The sequence below is a fragment of the Syngnathus scovelli genome, chromosome 13 (assembly GCF_024217435.2).
Source record: "Syngnathus scovelli strain Florida chromosome 13, RoL_Ssco_1.2, whole genome shotgun sequence".
NCBI lineage: Eukaryota > Metazoa > Chordata > Actinopteri > Syngnathiformes > Syngnathidae > Syngnathus > Syngnathus scovelli.
The window spans coordinates 13,442,791-13,464,613 of record NC_090859.1 but is presented as its reverse complement, the minus strand read 5'-3'; the positions used below and the strand labels follow the sequence as shown (position 1 = coordinate 13,464,613).

General features: G+C 40.2%; 1 protein-coding gene across 2 annotated transcripts; it reads left to right on the top strand.

The window, feature by feature from the left end:
* Positions 1–2,832: 2,832 nt before the first annotated feature.
* Positions 2,833–21,540, top strand: lrrtm4l1 (leucine rich repeat transmembrane neuronal 4 like 1). Of its 2 annotated transcripts, none has more exons than XR_007485376.2 (3): positions 2,833–3,426; positions 10,272–11,961; positions 20,005–21,540. XR_007485376.2 is itself a non-coding variant. In XM_049738106.1 (3 exons), exons 1-3 carry the CDS (start codon positions 3,423–3,425, stop codon positions 20,068–20,070), a joined length of 1,695 nt encoding a protein of 564 aa, XP_049594063.1. In that variant the 5' UTR covers positions 2,834–3,422; the 3' UTR covers positions 20,071–21,540. The 2 variants fall into 2 exon arrangements, 1 of the variants encoding a protein (XP_049594063.1); XM_049738106.1 differs by having other exon boundaries at positions 2,834–3,426; positions 10,272–11,896.
* The last annotated feature ends 283 nt before the right edge of the window (positions 21,541–21,823 follow it).

Below are 21,823 nucleotides of genomic sequence, written 5' to 3'. Positions count from 1 at the left end.
ATTTAGGAACAAAACAATGAATGAAGGTTTAACATGACTACATTATGAACACGGAAGCAAAGGAAGACAATTACCGTATTTTCTCTGGGGGCAAACAAGCAGCATTAACTTAAAAATGAACATGTTTGGAGATTCCACCGGATAGACAATATATAATTCACGACAACTGTATGTAACATATCTTATTCAGTATTTGTTCACCTCGATTTGTTCTCTGCAGGCTTATGTTGAAACCACCGTGGAGTTTTTTTTTTTTTTTTCCCAGGTGAGCCTAGATAAGTATTTCACATGAGCCATAAATATACTGATGTTTTCTTTCCTCAAATGCTACAGTGAACTCAGCGATATAATTTTGAGCTACGCTAACTCTGACATCTGGCATGTGTCGTGCATCCTGGGATAATTGTCAGGCGGTAATGGAATGCAACATCAGGAGTGATGTGATAAAGAAAGATGGCTGCCAAGTTGCTACATTTACCATTTGCTATTCACGGCACAATCCCGTGTTGTCCTAGAAATGACAGAAAGTTTTTCAACTTGTAGATGGGCCAAAAACAAAACCGCACACCGATCCTTGACGTCGTGGCGGTTTCAATAATGCAGCCATTTTCTTGAGAGGAAGAAAAAAAACTTGACTAATTCACGGCCTCTTCTATTAAAGAGTCATGTTTTTGGCTTTGCTCGGCATTTATTCTTTTACATATTTTACATTCTTGAATGTATTGTTCAGAAACTTTCTTAAGGAAAGTTGAGGTAAAATAAATTAAACATTCTTTAACAGCGGAATTGTTCGTGGCAAGAAAGCGCTAACATGCCGTATTTTTTAAACTATAAGGCGCACTTCAAATCCTTTAATTTTTTTTTAAATTGACAGTGCGCCGTATAATCACCTCGTATTGATGTTGAATTAAAGTAGAATATATTTGTTGTGTTTCTATGGCAAAGTATTTTGCTGTGCACCTTATAACCAGCGTGGCTTTTTTGCATCTTATTATCCGCTGCACCTTATAGTTAAATAAAATACGATGAGAAGTTAAAGTTTCTGAAAGTAATAATCAATTCACCCTTCATCTGTAAGAATCGTGATGCACATTATTACTCGAGAATATAAACAGGATTTGTTTTTTTGTAATACATTGCCGAAATGCATAATTCATAAAGTTCAGTGAATATATCAAACATTTCTTATTTCTGTCAACAGACAAAGCAAAAAAAAAAAATAGTCCGTGCTTGGTAAATTTGGGCTCTTGTTATATTTTTCCACACTACAACAAATGTTATCAGAAGATTCTAATTCACTAAGTTTGGTCATAAAGCACACGGCTGAAGCTCTTCCGACCCGAATGGATAAATAAATCAAAATCCAGATCACAGTTGGGTCGTTAGGTGAGATCCATCCAAAACACAACAAGCTAGTCCCACACAAACTGAACTGAAGTGACAACCAACGGAGCGTTGACCCGGAAAGATTACTGAGCTACTGTCAGTTTTTTTGCCCACGGCTATAACAAACAACCAATTATCTACATACGGCTACGGATATTTCCGCTCATGTCATATTGAAAATCTTTTCGATTCCATATAAAACATGTAAGAAGAACGACCCACCGTCTAATATTCCCTTCACCTATGTTCTTTGATTTTCAAAGAACTGACTGACACCTTTCATTTGACCTCTTTTACGTGGAGAAAAAAAAAAAACATGTTTTGATGCAATGTGATGATTTCAAGCATTGCTGAGGTACTGTCAGCATCTAGGAAAACTTAAAAGGGTGCAATATGATGGAGACCTGAGAATGGAGTGAGATGTAATTTTGCAAATCCAACGTGACATGTTAGCAAATTTCTCACCGGTGGCTGTGAAAACAGTTGCTTCTTTGATTATCAGGTGATCAGCTAGCCAATTAGGAGGTAAAATCATAAACATAATAATAGGGTGGTTACCATGGAAACAGTTTCAAAAGAAATGGCCATTTTTCCTTTGAAAAAAAAAATGAAATCGAAAGGGGGCTCTTGTCGTTTCACGCATTTTCATCACATCCTAACTGGTTGTCAATTTCAAGCTTTATCACCTCTGCCTAGTCTGACATCACGAAGGCCAAAGTTATTATTTTTGATTGAGTCGAGATATAATCTGGCGATGAGCATTGCAGCATTTTTCCATTTTTTTTTTTTTTTTACTCCTGATGCCCTTTGCAACTAAAATTTTGTAACACTAAATATCATTTTACAAAAAAATAAATATCTATTTTACATTTGATGTCCATCGTCGATATATATCTTACAATCTCATAAACCAAGTCAAATCCAAAGAGACGACAAAAACGCTGTACTACACACATCTGAGCTTCTCCCAACTCGTCGCAGATGATCAAGAATATATGACTACGAATGCAGTTACATTGCATGTCCACACGGGTTATATGTATGTTAGCATTAGCGTGAAGCTAACAGATGCTTTAAACAGACAATTTAAAATAATTTGTAAACAAAGCTACTGATTTCGTATACTTGCTGTTTTTCCGAGTAGGTGGTCTGACATTTCGTATTCTGTCGGGATTTCTGAATTCCAAATGTAAATATAAATGATGAGTATACTTTGGAAGTAGTCATCGTTTCACTTGATTATATCAAATATCTTGGAAGACAACAGCATCTGTTCTTGCAAAGCACTACATTTACCACTTTCAGCTGCAGTAATTATGCAACGTGAGAGTGGATGAAGCTGCGCCCACTCACCCCGTAATAATTCCAATCTTCATGCCCCCCCACCCCCACCCCCTTAATACAATCCCGATTCAGGGAGCAAATTGATGATTGAACAAACAACAAATCTCATATTTGACCAGAAGGCGCCTACAGCTGTTCAACAATGCATTGAGTGGAGTCTTGCGTCCTCCTTGGCGCACGCGTACCCCACGCATGGGGAGCGCGCGCGCGCGCACGCATCTGGGGAGGCAGAGCACGCGCCCCTGCAAATCCAGCACATTGCTGACGTGCGCTTGCATGGAGCACCTGCTTGGCGAGGAGGCTGCGCCCGTCTCTGCGCCACAACCGTGCTCTTCTCTGACTTTGGACACTTTTAAAACGTGCTGTTATTTTTCATCCGTGCACCTTTTAAAATCATGCTTCAAATCCGAAGATATATTCGCAATTTGAGTTTTGATGACACATTTTCTGTGATGCGCGGAGAGTTACGCAGCGCCAGTGCGCATTGGAACAAACTTTGAACGCGTGAACCACCGGAAGATTTATTTATTTTTTTAGGAATGATCCAAGGTGAATCACCGCTTGCTTGAGGGGGTTCCGCCAGTTTTTTGGGGGGTCTGGATTGGACCAGGGAGACTAAGGGAAGTCGTGATCGGTGCTGAAGAATCGCACGACTGTATTAAGGAACGGAGCGGACGCGCGGATGAGACAACATGGGTGAGTATTTAAACGTACCAAATTTAGTCAAGTGCATTTACATATCGTGATCCTGTCGCATCAAGGACGGGAGATGATTGTCACATTTAGTGGAGATGACAAAGGCGCGCGTTGAAGTGTAATTGCGCAGTGGACTCGCAAAATGAGAATTGCACGATGAGGTTTATTAAATGTATACGCAGGGGAGCAGTCTGCACTTTTCCACAGCATTGCAAGCTGTGGCGGATTTGAGTCATTCCTCTAACTTCTGCTGCCCCCCCCCCCCCCCCCCCCCTCAAACAGCTCCTCCAATCTGATCCCACACGCCTCCTCCATTTTAGTGCTCAGAAGGTACAGCTCAGGAGCCACAAACCCACACTTCCCTTGCCTTCTGCGGCTTCCAATCAATCTTTATTTTTAATGTGTGGGATAGGCTGGTTAAAATACACCGCTGAGTTTGGGATGCAAAATATTTTTTTTTCCTCTGGTGCAGTGAGGGGGATCATTTTCCATGTCTGCTCACACACACACAAGGTGGGATGACATGTATGCAAATAGCTCCATTTGTCTCTTTATGAAACTTGTTCCATTTGCCATTTTTTTTTTATTTTCAACCATACACATAATTGGCACAAACTATAAGCAACATATTAGTATTTATGACTTAATAAAACATAACATGCAAAGGCTGGTTTCTGTCCTAATTACAGTCGAATTAACAAATATTTTGGTCACCTGATTGCGCAATATCACTTGGCACAGTCAGTCAAAATTGTGCATGATTATTTTTTTGTGGAGGCACATTTGCTGGATCTCATTATATTGCATCACATGTTGTGAGTCGACGTGACCCAAGCAGTGGGCCTTCCACGCTGCCCACACATGCATGCATAAAAATGGTGTTTTAATAAGCAGTATAACTAATTCACACCAACAATTATGTTCTTTGACAAAGTAGAGCGTCAACTCAAGTTCACCCACCAAAATTGTATCCTACCACAAGTCATTACCCAACTGTGCCATCCGGGAAGAGCATGTCGGAATTGTGTCACTTGAACAATTCATGAAAATCCAGCAGTGCCAATTTCCAAAAATGTGATTTAGCTTGACTGCATTAGGTTGGTGCTTGGATTTGAATTTCTGCCTCATATGTGTCTCTTGATGGCCATCTACAGCCGCAGTAGTGAAATTTCTGTTATTTTATGCATGCTGTCTAGCCTCCAATAGCAGCAGAACTGTTTAACAAACACAATTTAAACATAATTTTTGTTTTTTTTTAATATAATGATGTGTGACAATAAAAAGTCAATTCATCCCATAATGGAAATTCTTTATCAGATTGTAATCGGTCCTCAGAGGAGGAGTAATTATTTGGCAAAGAAAATATTTTGATGGAACATACCAGGTTTAAAGATAATAGCGATTATTTTCGGTCCATTATGTTCCATTTTATTATTTTCAAATCATCCTGAAAGCCACAAATGATTTAGAACGTCTCGGAGATAGCACACATACACAAATTGCTTAATCACCTTGCCAAAGTCGATTGACAGCATTGGATGAATAAAAAATTGCTCCTGTATGAGTGCTTGTCGCTTTTAACAAAGCAATGAAAATACTTATTCCTCCCCAAATCACAGCATGCACTTTACTAAGTGAAAATACTTGCTGCGTTCATAAGTGTACTTGGAAAATGGAATTTGGACCAATTTATTAATCACTAGTGTGGGCTTGGCTGGATTCAATTACTCATGGGCATTTCATCACCAAACCAAAAATGTTAAGTCACAAGACCCATTTAAAGTATGAAGAACCGTCGATAGTAAGTTAGAGGACTTCAAACTAACCAACGGCATTGGAAACATGACCTCCTTGGCCCAGGTAATTAAACCATCCAGGAGTAAAACCAAACACATCAACCAGAAGAGGGACGAGAGGTGAAGCAGTAGCAGAGAGGTAAAATTCCGATCTGTGACCTCTTGAAAATGATCACGATAGCCGGGAGGAAACAAGCTGTGGAATACCAATGCTACGCTAGCAGGAAGATACGGGCGGAGATTGAGGACTTAGAGCAGAAAGGCACGGTTTGGACTATGTTGGGTCCTTGACAAATTATGTTGACAATCTACTAATACGGTGTGGACATCAAGATGACGCCGCGGATTGATTCAAGGATAAAAATCGAGGACATGATAGAAGATTTCCACCAAACGGAACCTCCCAGGAAATGAGCTCGGAGCGAGGTTCTTCGCAAACGGTCAATATGAGTATCTTGGTGAAAGTAGGAGACAATGGAATGGGGTGAAACGCTGTAAAACGGCAAAATGGGTTTGATTAGTGATTCCTGGCACTGAGCGCACCATTGTGAATCAAGCTTTGCATTAATCATGGCCGGAGAAGACACAAAGAGGAAAATCTGATCCCTGCCAGAATTTCTCAGTTAAAAATGTGGCCCTAGTCATTCTACTAAAACAAAAGCGCTAAATGATTCAAACTTAAAAATCATTGCAGTATCTGGCTATTTCACCAAGTTGTGATTTTTGCGTGAGTCAGCATCTCTGACAAAGTCTCATTTTAATTTACTCGAGTCCAAGGGAAGGCTGCAGGCGAGACACAGAAGAAATATAACCAAACGTCAGAAATTCCAGCGTGACGGGGGGAGAGAAACAATGGCACGGAACTAATGACTCCATGTGCGTGACAAGCAGATACAGTTGTCTCCGCTCCAAACTAGATTTGGATCTTGTTGTTGTAGCAGAATACCGTACGGTCTCCTTTCCATTTTGATTGGGCGCATTTGAATACATATTGCCAAGCCGACGCATCGTTCGCCAAGAACTATATTTCACGAGACTTCAATTATAAACGAGACATGAAATACGCTCTATAATGTCAGAAGCTGTTGATATTTCCAAGATCAGGAAGATGCGAATATTTTCAAAGTCGTTAAATGACAAGAAGAGTCACAGTAAAGTCTGCAGGCTTTCTCAGTCATCAGCTAATAAACTCTTGCCGCATTTTATTTGCTGAGCCCAGGCACTCTCCGCATCGTGAAATTGTTGGATATGCTTTTTCATTCTATCCTCAGTGTGTGCTTCATACTTGGTGGGATAACCCGGAGGAGATGTTTGCCTCTATTATGCAACAAGAACAACAACAAAAGACCTCAGCAACTACAAAATAGTGTAGACAGAGAAAAAAAAATAGGAGCAAATCAGAGTTATCAAAATGAAATCAACTAAATTGAGCTACTTGCCCTTTAAAAGTCAGCTATGGCGTGCAAGTAAATTGCAACATCAATTTAAAATAACACAAAACATTCGAAAGCCATACACAGCAAATTGTTGGTTGGGGTATCCTAAATTTACACTCCACGACTCATCGTGATGTCTGATATTAGTCCAATTTTCAAAAGAAGATAACATTCGGATTATTAGGAAGATATTTTGAACCCTGCAGTCCACTGAAATAATCTGCCACCACGCCAAAAACTTGTGCATGTGCGGCACTCACGTCTAAATACATCGGGCAGCAGTGCTTAGCCTGCCAAAACCAAAACAATAATAAGAAAATCCAATCACCATGCTATATTATTCCCCTGCCCCAGTCAGCAAGAATGTGATATCGAGTTATCATTTGGCTCTTTCGGAAGATTCTTTCAACCGTTTGACTGACGGGGAAGATAAGAACAGCTGAAAATGTGAGTTTGTTTTGATAAATTGCAGACCAGCCACCCTCGGGAAAACTATGAATGTTAATATTGTTAGCATAGCTATACGTGACGCTAGGCGTGTTCCGCTGCATATATGTTCGCTTTAGTGCCAACACCCCGTCGCTCATCATGTTGGATAAAACAATTATGGCCGCCTCCATGGATTATATTCGTCTATTTATTTAATTTATTTAATTTGTTTAATTTAATTAATTTAATTAATTTAATTAAGTTTTTTTTATTATTATTTATTTTTCTCTTTTTTTTTTAAACCAAAAATTTACCCAGATGAACTGGTCAATAAGAATCAAGAGGCCTTAATGACCATGATAAACGCTGCAATCAATAAACATGTTAAACTCACGCAGCCGCGGGAATTTGATGTATGTTAAAGACACTTCATCAATTTGAGAATTTAGAGTTGTGCTAATCTTTATCTTCACACCGATCTGCAGTAGAAATGTCATACAGGTGGCAATAGGGCTTTTGGAGTGTTAATTATTCAAGTCTTTCTTTTCTGATGAAAGAGTCAACGAGCAGTTGAAGCACAGACCTTCATTTATCTACTCTTATACTTTAGGAGGTCAATACGCTCATGAGTCCTTGGTTAAAACATCCCTCACTAAGCCTCTTCAGCAGAAGTGAGCTTACAAACTCGATTGTTAATCACATGGAATTCTAATGCCTTTTCTCAGTCTCATACGTTATAAAATCGTGTATTGAAAGATTTCACTCGTCTTCATTGGTTACCATGCACAGCCCACCCCCGAAAAAAGCTTTTATCATAAATCCTCCACTTTTAAAGTTACGTCTGACTTGCAAATTTTATTTAATTGCTCCTGAAATAATAGCTGTTAGTCATGTAAAAAAAAAAAAAAAATTCAATATTGTAATGCTAGTGTGTCCAGTGAATCACCATGGAATAAGATGGTCCCCATGACTTATAATATGTCACATACTTTTAAGTCCCGGGAGTGCTTTTTATTTTATGTGCCCTAAATCTAAGTGCGCATGGTCAGTTATGTCGTAAATCACAATACTAAAGTGCCCATCTCAAATTCTGCTTGCCTAAGCTCAGTCACACATCATACACTTTCAAACTAACAGCTTCTCTGATCAAATGAAGATGAACTTTCCAATAATTCTCAACTACAAAAGTGTTGATGTTACAGGAGACGCATGCAACCTGGCGCCGTTGTGAGCGTGAACACATTTGAGAAACTAATGACCATAAGATGACAGCTCTCCTCTGCACAGTGGGAATTTCAAAAATCTAGTCATAGCAAAATGAATCTTCAACTGGTTCATGAAGCTTCATTTTCCCGAAACTGGAGGAGTCATTTTTTTTTAAATTTCCACACTAGCACAACTCTAACATATTCTGCATTCCTTACAGCATATCAACTAAAAGCACAATTCCATAACGGAGTTGATTGTGCCAAAATGTTTCTGCAACGAAACGCAAACTATAATATTCATAAGTTGAACATTTAATACCAAATAGTGGATATAGTCGCATTTCTGGCTCTCTTCTCATTTGTTCCGAGTGCTTCGGAATTTGACCCGCACACGGTTGGCCAAGCCACTCGGGCACTTTGGCTAATAGCCTTTGCATTGCTGCTTAGAGCCTGGTGCATTCAAATGAAATATCAAAGCGTCGTGATGCCAAGCAACACGACAGCTGACTCTTCGGGGACTGGCACAACCTTCCGTACCCTTCGGCTGGAAAGTCGTCGCATTCTTGGCAGATTAAAAAAAAAAAATTCATAACCTTAGGTGACATGAAAAGTGAGTTTCAAGAGCTTCTGGGAATTTTGCTGGGTGGTGCATTTGCATATCAGTAAATACAGTTGTACGTCGACTTCAGCAATCTACGAGTAATGAGGCGTTGCTTGTTCGCTTTTTGGCTGTCCGAAATTGCTTTTATAACGTAAAGGTTAACGGGTCAATAAACTATAAATTAGACGGCAAACTCTATTACAGACATTACAGTTGCTTTAAACGCAAAGGCATTAACAGTTGGCAAGAGTTATTTTATAAAAAAAAAAAACTTAGGCGCCTCCGGCTTCAATTGGTCAAGCTTTGATAAAGAAAGAAAAAACACGAGATACAATAATCAGATGTTCATCTATCCGATTAGATTAAATCTCTTTGGTCACCAGCTATACTATTTAGTCTTTTTCAACTTTTTACACCATGTTTTTTTTTCTTCCAGTTTTCATGAGCATCCCCACAGAGATCAAATTTTTAAACTGTATAACTACCAACAAGTCACTCCAAAAAAAAATAAAAAATCCAACGGCAGCATTGAATCTGAGGTTAATCAAACTAGACGAGAGTTCAAATCTCTCCACGCCTCACTTGGGGACCTGATAAACACTTGCTTCTTAATCTTTTGTCTATGCAGGAATCCATACGGAATCAATGTGCGCTAATTAGATATTCAGCCAAGCAGCAACATCAATATGAAAATGGCTGACCGCCATAGCTCTCATGCATATCATCTCATCTAATGTTTTAGGACATCAAAATCTGTTCATCCTTTCTTTGAGCTTACCAAGTCCATTTTAACTGCTCCAATGAGAATTGGAATCATTTTAATACAACTAATGAATCGGTCCGGTGCATTGAACTCTTAACCACTTGACAGAGCAGCTAATGGATAAGATGGAAGCTGCGCTGCATTTATGGCTTGGAAGAGCCAAGAGATTTATTAATAGAACATATTTCCACATGGCACATTGTCCCTACTCTCATTTACTCACCGTCACCTCGCATCATGTACATGTTTTACCACTCTTCTTAATTATACTTTACATTTGTGTGTCATGTGCTTCTCAAAAGAAATTAAGAGACAAACTGTACAAGGGCTTAGTAAGACTATTTAATCCGTTTGGAGCATATATGATAATTCATCCATAAATAACCACTGTATAATACGCGGCTAACATCTGTCACCCCCCCTCCCTTAATGGGAATTAAGAGTCGTACCGTATAGCCCGTGTTAATGGGGTCGGCGGTGCTAAATTTATCCGTGGACGGCGTTTGAACTTTGTTGCAGGTATTCAACGTTACTATTATGTGTCAGACAATACTTATCAAACGATATGTTGTGACAAATTAAAATTGTAAAATGTATGGTCTTCTCTTCCAGGTCCGATGTTGAACGATGGACGAGTGACGCACCTCCTCTTTCCACTCCTTCTCCTTTTGCGAGTTCCCTTATTGTTCAGCTTCGTCGAACGCACCTGCCCGAATAGTTGTCGGTGCGAAGGGAAGACGGTTAATTGCGATTCGTCTGCTTTCTTGGATGTCCCAGAAAATATTTCCGTCGGATGCCAGGGTCTCTCCATGCGCTATAATGAGCTGCACACTCTGTTACCGTATCAGTTTGCTCACTTGGGTCAGCTTCTCTGGATATACCTGGATCACAATCAGATTTCAGCGGTCGACAGTCGGGCATTCCAGGGAGTTCGGAGACTAAAAGAACTCATTATGAGCTCGAATAAGATCACGTCGCTGCACAATTCCACATTCCACGGAATTCCTAATCTTCGTAGTTTAGACCTGTCGTACAACAAGTTGGAAATCCTGCAACCGGGACAATTCCATGGTTTGCGGAAGTTGCAAAACCTACACCTCCGCTCAAACGGTCTCTCCAACATCCCCATACGAGCGTTCCTCGAGTGCCGAAGTTTGGAGTTTCTGGATTTGGGCTACAATCGAATCAAGGCTCTCACACGCACCACCTTTTTAGGGTTACAAAAGCTGATGGAGTTGCATCTTGAGCATAACCAGTTCACCCGGATCAACTTTTTTCTCTTTCCTCGTCTCGCCAATCTGAGATCGTTATACCTGCAGTGGAATCGAATCAAGGTGGTCAATCAGGGACTTCCCTGGACGTGGTATACGCTGCAGAAACTCGACCTGTCTGGAAATGAAATACAGATCCTGGATCCGGCCGTGTTCCACTGCTTGCCCAACCTTCAAGTTCTCAACTTGGAATCCAACAAACTGTCCAACGTATCTCAAGAGGCGGTGTCGGCGTGGATCTCGCTGACCTCCATCAGTCTCGCTGGCAACATATGGGATTGTACCACTGGCATATGTCCGCTGGTGGCTTGGTTGAGAAATTTTCGTGGCACAAAAGACACCACTATGATATGCAGCAGCCCAAAGTATCTCCAAGGAGAAAAGATTATGGAAGCCACAAGGAACCACGCCATTTGCGAGGAAACCGATTACGTTCTGACCGAGACGCCCTCGCCGATGTCGGAGCTTTTTTCCGAAGCCACCAACGAGCCGACCTTTGCCCCCACTAGCGGTTCTCCACTCATATCACCAACCTACGATCCGCACCCACCATTCCGACCGCAACCTATTCCTCGTCCTACGTTCCCCGGGCACATGAGTAAAGATCCAAGAGACTCGGTGGCACGTAGTCGACCCACTCACGTTCTACCCCCAGAGATAGAACATATGACTCTGCATAAAGTCGTGGTAGGCAGTGTGGCACTCTTCTTCAGCATGTCTCTGATTTTGACCATCGTCTACGTCTTGTGGCGCCGCTACCCGGGCGCAACCAGATTGCTCCACCAGCGATCCATGGTGGGGAGAAAATGTCGCAAAAAAAGTCCCGAGCCGGAGCAGGACCTAAGCACCCAGCTGCAAGAATATTACATGAGCTACAACCCTGCTGCCACTCCGGAGGCATTGGAAGTGCTTGGCAACGGAACTGGCTCCTGCACTTGCACAATGTCTAGCTCCAGGGAGTGTGAGGTATGATCCATCGCATCAGCCTAAAAGTAGAAATCAAATTCAAAATACAAAGCCTCATCAGAAAGGTAAATATATGAGCAAGTATACCCTCTAAAATGACTAATTAACTAACCTTGACTCACATTTTGACTTGCAACATCACTTAATGCCTCCAATTATTCAGGAGTTCGCCTTAAGATCAGCATTTTAAGATTGTTTTTAAATGAACCGATGTAGAGGTTTTAGAGGATTATGTGGGCCTTAGAAATAATTTAAAAAAAGCATAATTGTTTTAATTTACTGAGCTCACAGAGGTAAAATTAAAAAAAAGTATTTGGATGTAAGGGAACTGAATAATTGGACACTAACACTAGAAGAAATTATACTGCACCAGTGTTGCATGACTCACAATTTTGGGCAATATATTTTTGTTTTAACAACACTTTTGCAATTTTCTTTGAGACTGAAGGAAATGATTTGATTTTCACACAGTATAAAACTGAATATTTTTTCTGAGGGGAAAAATCATGGGTTTTATTGGGTTGAAATTTATAGATGCCTTAAAGTTGAGCCCTGTGGGACACCACACAGAGAAATGTAAAGAAGTTTCCAAAGAATTAAAGAAACTTTTGTGATGTAATAGCATATGGCAGTTTAAAATAATTCAACGCAAGGGTTGCTAACATTGCGGCTTTGAATTGTCAGGGATGGAAAATAACACATTTGTCTCTGCGGTCATTTAATTAAGCATTCTTTGTGTTTGCCATCCTGCGAGTGTAGCCTCTTCCCCTTTGAGGCGGCAACGATGCCACACAGCCAGCCGCATCGCTCGCTTGGCATGTTTTCTGGCTAATTTCCCCACTAGACCCGTTCCACTTGACAGGCATCCCTCCACAAGCCATTTAAAGCAACACTTTCATTTTCCGCTCCCCGTCCTCTGTACAGAGTCACTTTTAAAGAAGGATTAGGAGCTGAGGTGGAAACAGTCATGCGACTGCCGTAAACTATACTTACTTTCAAATTTTATCCTTTAATTTTCCTCTAATTGCCAAATCCCAGTTCAAAACCTCTGTTCCTAAGTTCAAGCAATATTAAGTCGCTCCGTTCGACTCCATGGTTCAGAATCAACAAAAGTACTCGCTGTATTTATTTTTTTTTTCCTCGCCAACAGATGCACGCACGTGGTGGTGTGAGCAGCTGTTTGAGCGACAAAGCATTTGATAAGGATTTTCCGAGACTCATCACCACAACCTCTTTATAACCGGGAGGCAATTTCATGCCCTCTTCTCTCGATTGCTAGGTCATTCTCAAAATAAGTGCAGGATGAGCCGAACAATGATGCATGCAAGGCTATGCTGTAATCGTTGCTTTTTTCACCCAAGGCTGCAGGATTACACGTGCAGAAGTATTGTCACACTCCAAACGAGAGTATTATTGGTAGCATCTGGAATTCAAATGTGTTTCCCCTTTGAAAGTGTTTATAAGTATATGAGGGGAAGCAGCTCTGTTGCACAAAGGAGCCACCCACCCCCGCTACTGGGCTAAATTGAATTTTAGAATCCTTTCTACGTACCCCCATGTTGCTCTTGCCGCCAGCTGTGGGGTAGAATTGTGTTCTCCATCTTTAGATCAAAGCCACCCACCTTCATGCAGAAGAATATTCCCGTGGTAGAAAATGACACTGCCAACACGTTTACGGTGCTAATAAATTAACGCGGCGATACATTTATTTGCTCATTTGTTGCCACACGGGGGTTGCGACACAAATAAAACTCCGGCGGTGGGTTGTATTTTACACCTATGATGTCGCAGAAAAAAAAAAAAAAAAGGCAGCTGATTTAGCCCTCAGCTCACACCGTGACCCCAATGAGGACAAGCAGAATACAAAACGGATGGCTGGATCTAAATAAAATGTAACAATCCTCCTACGGGGCCTGATGTTTTCACAAAATCCTGTTTCTATTGTTCCCTCTTTGGAGCTCGCATTCATCGTTTGCTTTCTAGTTGCGTTGCCCGGTGAGAGAAAAAAGGCCGACTGATTTTAAATGAGGACAGAATAGTGCCTGCGTGAAATCAACAACAGTCAGAGGGAAACGACATCAGCACCATGTAGCTCCGGGATGCTATTTATGGAATTTCTTCACAAGATTGAACGATAGGAGATAGAAATCTGTCATAAAACAAGTTTTTATTTCTTAATACTCCCTAACTGGTGTCGTATAAACTCAATAACGGGACCATCACATTCCCGCGGTTGTTTAGTGACACAATTTAAAGTTGAACTCTAAGAGTATGTTGGTAATTTCCTCCAGCTAAATGCCTTTTTTTTCCGCCTGTTATTCATCCAAGGTTTAGCATGACACTTTCATTAAAGCCTGACTCGCGCTGTCGTCTCCCCGGGCAAACGTCAAGCGCCGTTCCAGTGGTACGAGGTATCCTGCAGCTATTGGGCTTTTTGTCAACATGTTTTATTAAATCAATAAGTCACAGTTCAAGTTAACCTCGTAATTGTTTTTTTTTTCACCGGCGAACAAAGATACGAACGGAATCTTCCCTATCGGCCATTACGCGAGAAAGACTTGTTTAAATATTGGCTTGAGAAATTAATGAAGCGTACAACTGTCAACACAAAAGGCTCGTGACTCATTGGTGTATTCGAGACCGCAAAAATTGGAGATGGAAACCTCAGATGATTCAAGATGGATCGTTGATACGAACATGTCGGCTTAATTGTTGCTAACGATGAATCCGAGTGAACCACATTACGATAAATTGATTATTCAAAATGGCCTTTTAGCGAAAAGGTCAGCATGTTTTCAGATTTGAGGGCGGGCAAAATATAATTTGCCCCCCTGCCTACACACTTTGTCATATCATGGCATTTACATGTCGTTCATAAAGCTCTGAAAAATGATGATGACAAATGTCAGGAATTAGACAGAAGCCAAATGACGCGAGTGATGAAACGTCGAATCGTTCCAAGGCAATAATTTGCCTTCAGAAATGTGTCTCGTATCAACTAGGGATTAAAATGGTGAAAATTGAACATTGAGTTGTGACTTACCTTTTGGATTAGACTGTCACACACGGGGGGAATGCATGACTGGACTCTTAATAGGAATTTGAAGTACATCAGCTATTCAAATGATGAGAATAGTAATCATACCAATGCAAAATCATTTTCATAGTAAGGTCTATGTGAATATTGTGAGGTCATTGTCAACAGGGAAAAAAAAATACCTACAAGCACACTAACTGAGCCACTTTTGCTTTGTCATCCGCATAGCTTGGAGCAATCATTTCTCACTATCATAACACTGGAACGCTCCATATTTTGCCACTGCCGTCATATTTGCTTAAGTGTGAGTCCACTTACATCACAGCCGGAGTGAGTCACGACTAACATGCGTACAAGTAACTCTTCATCACATTCGAGTCGAGGTAGATACTAAAAGCCCGGAGCTTAATTGGATGGTCGAAATTAAAAATGGTGAATGATCGTCTTCTGTGCTCTGCTCTGTATGAAATTGTTAGAGCAACTTTTGTACGCTTGGCTTGCATTTGGAAATGAAATCCCAAAAGTAAAGCAGCCAGATGTGCGGTCAGTAAACACAAATTGTCTGGTTGAGATCCCACAGTAGGAAAGAGACAGGTGGGGGGTTAATTGGAAACAGGAGGAGTTTACGAATGTTTCGGCATTGCGGATACGCGACGATCGATTCATTTTTGCAGATGACCTCATCTTTTTATAGCAAAAAGTCGACTCCGATTTTGAATGCACCAACTCTACCGTAAAATGAGACTTATCAAGCATATGTTTGATCATTTGGAACAATGCCGTGTTGATAGAAAGTCACTGACCATGTCATGGTTTCACTCGCCTGATTTGCATTTCAGTTCCCACTCATTGAACGCGAGCGTGAAAGCTCTCAATGCCATGATGATCTGTCGCTGACTGGTGCCAGTCTGAATTTAGCTCCGAGCCAGCTGGGATCGTTCCTTTACTATCCTGAACAGGTTAAGCAGTTTACAAAAATGGAATGCTGGATTGCAAAACTAACCAGACTGCGCCACAATTTAAACCTGCTCTTAGATAGTCTAAAATCTAGTCTACTTTTTTCCCCCAAACAAATTAGCAGGTGTTCCAAAAGAGCTCAACCAGCATCTTGGAATGGATCGTGATTGACCGGCAATTGCTCTGTATTTCATCTTTGTTTTACCCTGTGAGGATAATTTAATATTGCATTGACTTGTTTTACGCGCTACCACACAATATACGGCGACAAAGACTTAGAGAGCGTTGGCATGGCCGTAGCTCTTAACGCGCTCATCCATCACCTGGATAAATCACAACCGCCATAAATCACACGCCAAAGTGCAGCTGAAACATGCACATATTCACCCGCGTTGTGTAAATAAGCGCACACACAACGACACCTCCCCCAAGATGTGCTGGCTCCAAAGTCTGTCGGATATGATCTCCTTCGGGAAATCTCAGAGCGGTGTACATACAAATCGTTGCTCACTGTTGAGTTTTTTATGATGTTCCATTCAATACGACACGGACGTGAAAATGCACTTCGGTATATACCTGTCGTTTGCATATTCAAGTATTTATACAGGTTATTATTAATTCATGTGAACTTGCTACATCTCTGCGGATAGCGACGGATGTTTTATTTTTTGTAGATTAATTATCGTGGTCATCGGGAATGTCGGGAGATTCCCGAACGGCCGGTCGTCATTGTTGAATAGTTTTCGAGACATGCTGGGTTGTGCTCACAATAAAAATGTTACTTCATTAATCCGTCACTCTAATAGCCACTTTTTAGTTCGGCTAGATTTTTTCACTCAAAACACAATTTGAAGCTATATAATTAGCGAGAGTGCTATCATCATTAGCATTCTCTCATTCAGAGAACAAACAACGTTGTCAAAAAGACAATTTCATTTATTCTTTCATTCCGCCCATGCGGCCTTGTTTACTGAATCATAATAGAATGTTAAATGCATCTAGGTCTTTATTAATCAGAAGGTTGAGTGCTTGCGTGTCTGACAGCGAGCACTCCCGTGAAAAAGCAACTCGCTGTGTACCATCCATCAAATGCTGATACAAGCTTCTCTGTTTTTTTTTCCTTGTAAATTTATTGGGTTTCCTCAGAAAAAAAAACGAAGAAGCTTAGCGCTGCCGTCTTTTGTTTGTATGCAAGGAGATTAACGCTGTTCCCTGTTTTAATCTTTCGCAACAGCCAATATGCAAATACTGATTAAGCACTTGGATGTTTTTTTTTTTTTTTAAAGAGTCTCAATGCTTATTTTAATAAATAACTCATTTTAATAGAGATAAATAAGGCACGATATGAGAAATTAGGACACTCATTTTACTAGTCTTTGCTCGCCATGTTGGATCAACGTTGGTTTCCGCACGTCAACTAACGCACAGCCATAGATTAATTATCTCCAGTGCTGTTTTGAATGTAATATTCATCCTTCATCTGGCCTGAATGATTTATTTTGACCGTGCCTGCACACCACTTGTGTGTACCGCTAATGCACGTTTGCTTTTCATTAGAAGAAAAATGGCCGTGGTTAATTTTGCAATTATCAAAGATAGGGGGAAAATAAACCAAGGATAATTATTTTCTTGGAAACACAACATAATGAGGATTCTAAAATGTATTGGTCGTCTTTTATTTTCAGGCTAAATGTTTTTTTGTTGTGAAAGGATCGATTTGCCAGATGACGAAATCTCACGATAAATGTCATAACTTGGAATTCTTATGCATTTTAATATTGACCAGTGGGAATGACATCTCATTTGTGCATGATAACGATATTACGCTCATTTCAGTCGCCCCGGCTCATTAATTTCAGTCTCATCAGATATTTGGCCCAAAGATAAAGGAAGGTTTGAAAAAGAATTAGCTGTAAACACAAGTCTTTTGAAGATTAAAGATGGCTCTCTTTTTTGCCTTTGTGTCTATTTAAATGATTGTGTAAGATCTTAGGACTTATTTTTTGTTCTGGTTTTGGTCTCACTTTCAAACACTTGAACCAATTGGCTCCCTGTGCTTCCGATAAAACCTGATTAGGATGTCTATCTCAAAGTAGTTGAGATTACGCAACATAATCTTAAAATATTTGGCATATAACTTTAGATTTGACCATTTTCGTGCACATTGTTGATCTAGTTTCATAAGTTTCATCTTCTATTTAGACTCAAACTTGAGCATTTTAAATTGAATGAATAAATAATATGAGCTGATATGAATAATATGAATATTGTTAGAAATCATTCGACTCCACTAGCTGCTTCCAACAAAATACAAAAGTTATAGACTTGCAGGCTAGCCCCGCTCAAACATTCTTATTTCCCGTTTGGCACGCCGCGAGAGAATTGGAAGTGTCGCTACATTGTGTTGCTACACTCGCGGAAGAATATTATATGAAAGGAAGTACGAGGCGGTCACTAGAATCTCCTAGAGACTCATTTTTTTGATCTATGTATGATGTCAGCTATTGGCTTGTCTCGGGACATTACAGTTTTTAAATGCCTCGCTGTGCTCGGAGGCAAAATATCCCTGACATGACCCGAGAACATGATTACGGAGATCATCAACGGTATCAATGGCCAACCAGCTGTCACCTTGTATCGGTGTCACTAAAAGCTTCAAGCCAATCCGGCTTGTGGAGTTTCTTTTGGGATCTTGCCAGCTTGGAAGCTCAACTCTAAAGTTGAGTGAAATTCATCGTCGACTTATGCAAAGATAGCCAAAGTCAAGCTAATCACTCGTGACGGATAGGAAAACTATAATATCAAACGGGCAGGCTTCCATGTCCTTATCGATGATGTAATTCAAAGCAGCAGAAAGGGGGCGGGGCAATAATATGAATAGTTACTATACGTTGTCATGCAAAGATCATTAAAATTGAAGAGGGTAATGGAAAAATATTTTCATTGGCTTTTGACAGCTCAATTTGAGATTATAAATACAAGCTTGGTAATGATGTACTGTAAGCAAAACAAATGCACAGTGGAGGAAGTGAAAACAAGGCGAATAGGAAGGCAGCTGCTTTGCTACTAATTGATTCATTACCAGTTGCAAAGCAAGACGTCTATTTTTGATTGCGTCGCGCGGGGATGCTTACTAAGTGGCTAATTTTCTTCCTCGCTCATAACCGACGTCGTTTATATTTCTTCAATTCTGTGTCTGGAGCAACTGAGTACAGTAGTGGCAAAAAAGTGATATTTGTCAGCGGGTTACTCGGATATGTTTGGCACTTTGGCCGTTCCTGATGTAAGATATCAATTTTTTATCAAAGCTCAAGACCAGCAGTGAGTTGAACTTATGGTATCTGCACGGAAGGAAGCAGCATGTATGCATTTTGTATTACGTATGAGCTGGGGTGTCAAATTTATTTTTGTCGCGGGCCGCATCATAGTTTGCTTCAAAGGGCCATTAAAATTGTCAACCTAAATAAATGTATGAACGTCTCATATTGTATATTTAGTATAGGCTACACAACAAACTGATGAATAACTAATAAAAACTGTTCAAATATTTAAAAATTAAATATTGAAATCAAATATTTAAAAATGATTGAAAAAAAATGAATGGTAATAAAAATTGCTAACAATATCTATTAAAAGTAAATTTTGGAATTGACATGAATTTGATGCACAATTTGTCTTCACGGGCCACCTCGACTTTGACACCTGTGTGTAAGCAGCACAGGGAAGAAACTGAAAATGAAAAAACTCGCTGAAATCTGCCCGTATTTAGAAGACTAAATGAATATTGACTTTCTTGGTCCAAACTCGCATCTTATGAAAAGATGTCCAATTACCAAGCATAGAGAGCTCTCAAAAGCAAAGTCTACAAAACATCGAATGTATTTGTTACAGGAATACAAAAAGCTTGCACAGAACAGGAGAAAAAAATCTTTTGGACAATTGTACAGGTCCAACCAAATGCAGCGTCAAATATCTCTGTCTTGACACTTGGTGTTTTACCAATCATGCCTGCTATTACTTTCAAACCACCCATCACTGAAATGACTTGAACACTTTGACATCTTATTCCTTTGAGCCACTACTAGATGTTTCTAACGTCATCTTTTCTTTGCAGAATGAGTATACATGTCGACGCCCACTACCTGGTGCGTGGCTGGGCGAGCTGCCTACTATCCATTAGAAGGAACCGCCGCTGGGGAACAACATACCAATCCAACAAATACAATCAGAGGGCATTGTGTAGAGAATAGAAGAAGGAACCCTTTTTTTTCACTTTCTGGAAAGTCACAAGAATCAAAGATGATATTTCCAATAATCGTTTTCTGTACTGACGGCCTAATAACCACTTTTGCTTATTGTCTCTATGAGGACAACGTGGTTGGATTCCAAGATGGAGACTGTACATATGCAAGTTTTGCTTTAAAACCGATGAATAAGCTCTCACAGATGAGTTTGGACGTTTTCGCTGACAGTGACAGTAAAGCGGATTTGGATTCCATATGAAGCGTTATGTCATTGGGCAAGACTCTACATGAAAAGATTCAAGGCTCAGATGGTGTCTATGTGCCTCACGGGATCTGATTTTTTTTTTTTTTTATCTTGCACCTGTTGTTTCAGATGATCAGGCGGTCAGAAAAAAAAAAAAAGAGAAAATTAGCCAGTGCTAAGACTATCCCAAGCTAATGACTTATCTTGTTGTGCGTTTGTAATTTATTTTATTTTTTGTACGTTTCATTTTCAATGCTTTGATTGAATGGACAGAACATGCAATCAAAAGTAAAAGTAGTGGAAAAAAGAAAAACATGTCATGAATGAAATGTACTTTTCTAAGCGTATAATGTTAATAACGATGTACTTTGAGGCATTTTTTTCTCCTGCCGTTTTTAACCTTAAACACCAAATGCACTGCTTTTGTTGCTGGCTCCACCCCCTCGCTGTGGCTCCGCCCCCTCACCTATCATCATTACATGTGATGTGTGTAAAGTAGAAATAATTGTTTGTCCTCCAACCTTTTTTTTTTCCCAAACAGTATTGATGATAACTTATTGCTATTGATTTGTGTGGACACAAAATGAGAAAATCTCAACATGCTTTCTTTTGTCATTTCTTCTAAACTTGTTACCCGACCGACTAAATTGTTTTCATTTTCCCTCAGCACAGTTTCAGTTCCCCACTAACTGTGCGTAAAATCGTACTCTGTTGTGGATCAACTTTTTTTTGCCGTTGTTTTTCCCAGTATATGTGCAACTGTGCGTGTTTTTGTGACTCTCCCAGCAAGGGTGTTGACTCAAACCCATCCTGTTGAGATAAACCTTTTCACATCAAATGACTTCTTATTCTTTCCCCTAACACATCCATTCTACTCTCACGCCTCGCGACATCCATTTTGCTCCTTGTGTGCTCGTGTTTTCATCTCAAGGTTCGGTAAAGTGAGTTGTGACAAGCCCTTCAATGCACCGCCAACCCTTCCCATACAAAAAAAAAAAAAAAAAACCCTCACTCATTTTGTATTGTAAATTTCTGCTTTCCTCGCTGTTGACGATTAATAAGCGGCTGTATGTTTTTTGTTCACTTTCAACTGTGCGTTTTATAAATGAAAATATCAACTCAAACAATATCAATTGATCAAATAAAATATGACTTAGCCATATCCTGTTCCATGTCCATAATTGAAGTTTTTCAGCTTTGCGAATGTGTGCACACCCCCGCCATGGGATCACCAGTGCTGAAGCTGTGGCATTAGCATTAGCCTTATTAATTTAGAGAGGAAGAACATTGATCTCTGCTCAACTATTCTTGTCCACAGCCGCACCCGCTGTGAGCTGCAATAGCTTCTTGAGGAATGTAAAGCCGGACACGTGGTTATTGATCCCTCCCCATGTTCACTGTGCTCGAAATATCCCACAATTGTATCTCTATATTCCGGCCGGAGC